This window comes from Carassius gibelio, chromosome A5 (genome assembly GCF_023724105.1).
Source record: "Carassius gibelio isolate Cgi1373 ecotype wild population from Czech Republic chromosome A5, carGib1.2-hapl.c, whole genome shotgun sequence".
Lineage (NCBI taxonomy): Eukaryota > Metazoa > Chordata > Actinopteri > Cypriniformes > Cyprinidae > Carassius > Carassius gibelio.
The window spans coordinates 11929691-11937422 of NC_068375.1; the positions used below are offsets into that span (position 1 = coordinate 11929691).

General features: G+C 38.6%; 1 protein-coding gene across 1 annotated transcript; it reads left to right on the forward strand.

Annotated features, from left to right (window-relative positions):
• Positions 1-4584: 4584 nt before the first annotated feature.
• LOC127993907 (frizzled-9-like) lies at positions 4585-7426 on the forward strand. Its single transcript, XM_052591760.1, has one exon. The coding sequence runs from the start codon at positions 5371-5373 to the stop codon at positions 7108-7110; it is 1740 nt and encodes a 579-aa protein (XP_052447720.1). The 5' UTR covers positions 4585-5370; the 3' UTR covers positions 7111-7426.
• The last annotated feature ends 306 nt before the right edge of the window (positions 7427-7732 follow it).

Below are 7732 nucleotides of genomic sequence, written 5' to 3' on the forward strand. Positions count from 1 at the left end.
CGTATGAGTACATGTTTTTTATATTTATAACATAGTTAGGCAATGTCACACAAGCACGATTTTTACTTTCAAATATCAGCACAAGAAGTTAACAGTAAATGACTAACATTGTAGACACAGTATTGTTTTTTTCTTCCCTATTCTCTAAGCAACAGACTGTAGTTTCATTACTGAATGGCTCGTTGTTTTAGAACATATATGTTGAGTGAATAATTCAATGGTCTATTATAAAGTTCATTTGCATCGTTCCTAAATGAATCAGACATTTTGAACAAATCTTTTAAATCAATGATTCATTGACTCTCTCTTTAAGACAGACTTCTTGCCACCTACAGGTGGTTTAGTAGTTTTGATATTTAATAATAATAATACCAATTAAATGTTTATTTTTCTATATTCATTTCATGTTTCTATATTTATATAGAAAATATAATGCATGCCAACTCTTGTGTGCAATGATGGATTTTATTGGTTAGAAGCCTGGTGCTGGTTGCACAAACTTCTTAGACTAGTCTTAAAAGTAAGTACCATAATAAGTTGTGTTTTCTTCTTTAAGACTACACAGTGCTCATACTGTAACTCTGTAAAACCAGTTACATAAAAGTGTAGATTGATCCAATTAGAATCTGAAAAGACACATGTGAAGTGGTAAGCTGAACCACTATATATTTTATTATATATATATATATATATATATATATATATATATATATATATATATATATATATATATATATATATATATATATATATATATATTTTTTTTTTAAATAAAATATATACATAAATGTGTTAATAATTAAATGTTAATAATTTCAGAATACTACTTTGTTGAATATGATTCCCATTTTAGTCCAAACAGGAAACCTTTAAATTTCAGAAGGTTTTTTTTTTTTTTTTTTTTGTGCAGTATTTTTAGAAATACAAAAGACTAACAAAAGAAAGTTTACACAAATATTTTATCAAAATATATATTGGACTGAAAATCTAAAACCTTATTATTCTCCATTCCAAATATGAAGGTTAAAGGGAAAAATATGAAATATTGCTCTTTACTTGCTGACACCTCACCCCATCGACCCTGACAGTTGAATACTGAGTGCTTCCAGCCAACACAGTCACATATCAGGCAGTATGTCACGGTCTGTCTGCATATTGAACTCAACCCAGTGAGATGACACCTGATTCCTGTTGCCATCCACACCGTATTAATAGGACTTGTTAGGTGTCTGTGACTCGCTGGAAACCCAAGAGGGGGAGGCTGGCATGAGGTAGGACTGTTAGGCTGTCCAATTTATTAATCTACTGGTTAAAGATACTCACTGAAAACCTTGCCATACCTGCCACTTAAAGTGGTCATATGATGCGATTTCAATTTTTACTTTCTCTTTGGAGTGTTACAAGCTCTTGGTGCATGAAGAAGATCTGCAAAGTTGCAAGGACTAATGTCTCAAATCCAAAGAGATATTCTTTAGCAAAGTTAAGACTCTGCCACAACACGCCCCCACTTGTCTAAGTCACTATGTGGAAATATTTGCGTAATTTAGTGTTGAAGCAACCATGTCAGGGAGTTGTTGTGTGTATCTAGGCGAAAGCAAAAGCACTTTTTATTTGGCCTTTCCGAAAGTAGATGCATTTAGAAATATTTAAGATTACTTACAACAGAACAGCAACGCATTTTATGCACGACCGTTTCGTGAACCTAGGAGAGGAGGAAATTCTGACTTTGCTACGACAATCTGACACTTCTGAATCAGATACTGTAAGTATGTTTTGTTATTTGTTTACGTATTTGCTACTGAATGTTCAAATGTGGAATTTTGTGCGTTGTGTGTGTCTGTGTGTGTGAGAGAGTGCGCGCGCGTGTGTGTGTGTGTGTGTGTGTGAGAGAGAGAGAGAGAGAGAGAGAGAGAGAGACAGTGGAGTCAGCTGTCTTAACCATCTGTGGCTTGTGTACTGCAAACATATACGAGCTTCATCACTGTGTCTGTCACACGACAATAAAAAAAACTGACGGTTAAGGGGCGTTACATTTCCGAAGAGTGCTTGTGGTGTTCGGCCAATCACAGTGCACTGGGTCAGTTGGCCAATCAGAGCAGACTGCATTGTTGGAAGGAAGGACTTTGTAGAAAGGCGGGGCATAGAGGACCTACAAATATGTACAGTATGTAATCATATGAGCCCTTTAACTATCCTAAAGATAAAACCTGTTTAGATGCTGTGGAAAGCAATATTTTGTCATCAAACTGCTGCTTTTTCATTGGTGCTTTGGGATATGGTTTAGTAATGACATTCATACAATTTTAAGCATGGCTTAAGTGTCCACTTACCATATAGGGCCTGTAAAGTGTTCTATGAGGATATCTAAGCCTAAAATCTACAGTGAAGTGCATAGAAACTGAGCTGCACTGCATGTCTTTCATAACCCTGTGTGGGCCGTTGTTTTATTTCGACAGCGAGTATGTGTGTGTGAATATTTTATATAAGTCCTTTTTTGTAAATGTTATTTTTATGGCACGTCCAGTTGAGACTTTAATGCTTCATATTGAAAACAACGGATTCAGACATTATTTTTCAAAAAGTCTTCGCTTTCCTTGGCATCCATTGTTGTTCTCATAGTTTGGATAGGATTGGCTAGTCCTGCCGACTGCCAGAAAGACTCTGCTCAAATAAGAGTCGTGTGAAGACATAAGGCCTTTCCTGCCTCGGGCTAATGATTAGATTAGGAATATTCATGATCATACTGCACTCATACACAAACAGAATGAGATCACTGACGTCTGATCATTCTAATTCAGATTTATTTAGAATAAAGAATGGTTCTACTTAAGAATGATACTAGCAGCTTTGCTCCCTACTTTAATGATTTGGAATGATATTTGCCATTTACTGATAGTGATGGAAAAGATTGCTTTCATGCCAGTTTGAGGGAGCAAATAAAATAAATAAGTAAATTTTAAGGTTTTAGTGTTCCTGTGGCTCAGTGGTGGAGCATTGCATTAACAGCACAAAAGGTTGTGGGTTTGATTCCTAGGGAACACATGTTATGTAATATATGTTAGCATAAATGCATTGTTAGTCAATTTGGATAAAAGCCTCTGCTAAGTGTATTTATTTAAATAAATAAATAAAGGTTACATCGCATAAATCAATATAAACACAGAAACACAAATTAATTGTAAAGTTTTATTTATTTCTATTTTTTTTTTTTTATCTTGGAGAATCTTATTTGACTAAAGGGAAAAAAGGTTTTAGTCATGTTTTATGTTGGCAAATCTGCTCTGAACTGAGACTGACACAGAATTGAACACTGATTTGTAAAGTGATCATTGACTGTTTGGATGTAAACTGGATATACCTTTATATCCCAGTTCCTAATACTTTAGGAGCCTCCATAAAGTTTGGCACCGTTTTTTTTCCTTCAATTCTTTGTGGCTGTTACATTTTGGTATCAATTATCCCAATTAGCCATCTAAGATGCTTTTATAAATCAGGTAAGTAGCAGGTTCATGGTTCACATGAAAGCTCTTCCCAGCTTTAATGGCTGAATGCTTGGTCTTGTAGATGTGATTGCTCTGCTTTTATATTTTGCTCCATTCAATAAGCATCAAGAATAGACTCTTTCATGGCAGACTTGTGGTCGTGGAAAGCATCAATTAAACAGCTCTCAGCCAAAACAAATCTGCTGCCAAAAGGAATCCCAATTCATTTATACGAGCAGGAAATTGACCCGTCAGAGTACGAGAAAGCCAGGGAACTGATACTCTGTATTGCAGGAACATGTCCAGTGCTGTGCTTGCATCCTGAACACTGGGGCTGAGAGTTGAGTTTAGGTATAACAAATGCCCACACTAAGACTCTAGAGACACTCCTCTTCTTTTCTGTTTAGCTTGAGAATGCTGGAGAGACGGGCCATGTATCACAGGCGGTGCTTTCCTTACCCTTCACCCCAGACTGAAAGTGCATAAGCAGGGACTTATGGTGAAGTGAAAGCCTCCTGGGCCTCATATGGTCCAGAGGATGAACCCGTGGAATTGTGTTTGGCAGTAAAGGAACTGTTTGGGAATAGCATAGGTGTAACTGCACACACAAAATAAATATGTTGAAACTATGTTGCAGGGATGCTGGAGTCATTTTGTATGTGTCTGTATTTATTTATTTATTTAAATATGTTAATGTACTGTAAGAATGAAAATGTATTTGAAACAACTTGAATACACACCTCGAATACTATATACAACCCTTTTATCATAATCCTTAAATATTCCGAGTGAAATGTTTAAATGCAATTTTCAGTTTCATAATGCAATGTATTTTATTTAAAAATGTCGACACACACACACACACACATATATAAATGTGTCTAACATGACATTTTACTAAATAAATAATCAAATAGCCCAAATAAACCAATAAATAAATTTATAAAAATAAAAAATAAATACAAATATGAATTGTGACACACTTCATTGAACATCATAGGTCTACTTAAAAAGAAAAACAACAACAACAACACAGGGCTATTTATACATTTTAACCTGATATCTTGACGTCGAAAAAATGGTAGGTCCATGAACGTCCCTTAGAGGAATTAGAAAATATTTCACTTCTGTCACAGTCTTACACGTCATGTCAACTGTCCGGTTTACTGTAACGTTCAGCGATTCTGACAGAACCGGTGACTTCTCCGTTATCTCAACATCTTTCTAGTGAACAGACCCGGCCCTGTTCTGTACCAGCACGCTGTGATCCCGTCTGTGAAGAGGGATGCCTGTGTTTTTATAGTATCGTGGAGAAGGTGGAGGGTTAGGAGGAGCCTGTCAGCCTGTCACAGATCGAAAGCCCGTTTTTAAGAGTGAACGTGAGGCGAAGTGTTTCCATGCGTGGAGCCGCTCAACATCGGAAGTTTTCACAGATGGACACTTTCAACCCGTCGTGCTGTTTACTGAAAGTTTATTCCCGTGGATGTGAAAGAGAACAGAGCACTGAGCGAAACTCTTTTGAAAAGAGCGTGTTTTGACATCCATTATTGATTGTTCGGATTAATCGCGCGGACTGACTGTCTTTCAAAGTAGGCTACTTCGTTTACATTTAGACGCTTTGGATACATTTAAAACTGAATCACATTTGATTTGTTCAAAGTCAAATCAAATAAAGTATGACAATGAAGATTTCCAAAAGGAACATCTTTTTTTCTTCAAAACATCTGGGCATTCATTGTCAATTACTTTATGATGGAGCATGAATCGACTTTTCCTCTTCAAAATTCATAAAAAATGACAAATTTCTGTTACAAACAAAACAAGGCAAATACCATATGCATGGCATTGGATGTACTAACCATTTTAAGACTTTAATGAGGTTATTAAAATGGCCCAGTGCGAGAAGATCATGATTGTACTTTTCCAGCTTATGATTGCTGGATCTACACTGGAGATCGGAGCGTATGATTTGGAACGTGGTCGTCCGGAAAAATGTGAACCCATCACCATTCCCATGTGCCAGGGGATCGGCTACAACATGACACGGATGCCCAACTTAATGAATTATGAAAGCCAAGAGGAAGCTAGCATTAAACTGAATGAATTCGCCCCTCTGGTGGAGTACGGGTGTGATGTCCACCTGCGATTTTTCCTGTGCTCTCTGTATGTGCCGATGTGTGCTGATCAGGTGTCCAACACTATCCCAGCATGCCGTCCTATGTGTGAACAGGCAAGACAGAGGTGCTCACCTATAATGGAACAATTCAATTTCGGCTGGCCGGACTCATTGGATTGCTCAAAGCTGCCAACCAAAAACGATCCGAATGCATTGTGCATTGAAGCTCCCGAAAGTGACACTCAACCTGAGACTAAGAAAGGTGAGGGAATGCTGCCAGTAATTCCGAGGTCCAGGGAACCCACTACAGGGAGAGGACCTGCCTCAAGTGTCTCGCGGTCCTGTGATAACCCGGAGAAGTTCCAATATGTGGACAAAAGTGAGTCTTGTGCGCCTCGTTGCACTCCAACGGTGGATGTCTACTGGTCTAGGCAAGATAAAGACTTTGCGTTCATTTGGATGGTGGTGTGGTCGACGCTTTGCTTTCTTTCTACAGCATTCACAGTTCTCACCTTTCTCCTCGACCCCCAACGCTTCCAGTACCCCGAGCGTCCCATCATCTTCCTCTCCATGTGTTACAACATCTACTCGGTGGCTTTCATCATCCGCTCGGTGGCTGGGGCTGAGAATATTGCCTGCGATCGGGAAAACGGAGAGCTCTACATTATCCGGGAGGGTTTGGAGAGCACAGGCTGCACCATAGTGTTCCTCATCCTCTATTACTTTGGCATGGCCAGTTCCATCTGGTGGGTCACCCTCACCCTCACCTGGTTTCTCGCAGCGGGACGAAAATGGGGCCACGAGGCTATTGAGGCACACAGTAGCTACTTCCATATGGCCGCCTGGGGTATTCCCGCACTGAAGACCATAGTCATCCTCACTATGAGGAAGGTGACTGGGGACGAGTTGACGGGGTTGTGTTACGTGGGCAGCATGGACAGTAATGCTCTCACTGGCTTTGTGTTGATCCCTCTATCCTGTTATCTCATTGTTGGGACTTCTTTCATCCTGACGGGGTTCGTTGCACTCTTTCACATCCGGAAAATCATGAAGACTGGTGGCACCAACACAGAAAAACTGGAGAAGCTCATGGTTAAGATTGGAGTCTTTTCCATTCTCTACACGGTGCCCGCTACTATTGTCATCATATGCTATTTCTATGAAAGGCTCAATATGGAGTACTGGAAGTTCAAAGCTCTGGAAAACAAGTGTGTGGCCTTTCCTGGTCGCAGGAGCGAGGATTGCACCCTGGACTCGTCGGTTCCTACAGTAGCTGTGTTCATGCTTAAAATCTTCATGTCATTAGTGGTGGGCATCACTAGTGGGGTTTGGGTATGGAGCTCAAAGACACTTCAGACCTGGCAAGGGTTGTGCAACAGAAGGTTGGCTGGGCAAACGAACCGCAAGCCCTGCTCCGGTGTCAGCTGCAGCAGCTCCCACTGTCATTACAAAGCACCAGCTGTGACACTTCACATGAATAAATCGGACGAGTACAGTCCCACACATGTTTGAGAATAAAAAACCTCTTCTTTGGAGCCATGCACAGACTTATGAGGCTCATATTGTGATGAAATGCTCAGGTTCGACTACAGATATGGTAAAGGTCACAACATTTGTCACGGGTGGCATTTAAAATAGCTAAAAGGTTTGTTGCATGGAATGAATGCAGCGAATTTCAGAATGCCTTATTTATTGTGGGTATTTAAGTATTGCTGGTTGTATAATTTTGTACTGTATGTACTATATTGTATATAAGGAAGCGTTTTAAATACTTTTACAGTATGTTACATTTTCTTCCTCAAAAAGGAGCAATAAAACTTTTAATGTCTTTTCTGTTTGTTTATTTCTTTATCTGTTATGTGATAAATAAGATTCTATATAATTGTATTAGTTTTACCAGTAAAATGTTGTTTAGTGCATGTAAACCGTTCTCTGAAATAATGTTTTTAGCACTTTTGATTAAACTGGATTTTAAATAGCAGAAATACAGTGAAAATTAAATCAGTTTATATAAGTTTGGTAGGAATCATTTTCTATACATGAAAATTAAGTTTATTAAGGTTTGGTAAGAATAATTTTCTATGCAAAGTGTATTTTATTTCAAACCATAAATCAGTACTGCGTTCAGTTCGAT

Excerpts from the sequence above, each read along its gene's own strand:
- LOC127993907 (XM_052591760.1), top strand. The coding sequence starts at position 5,371 with ATGGCCCAGTGCGAGAAGATCATGATTGTACTTTTCCAGCTTATGATT.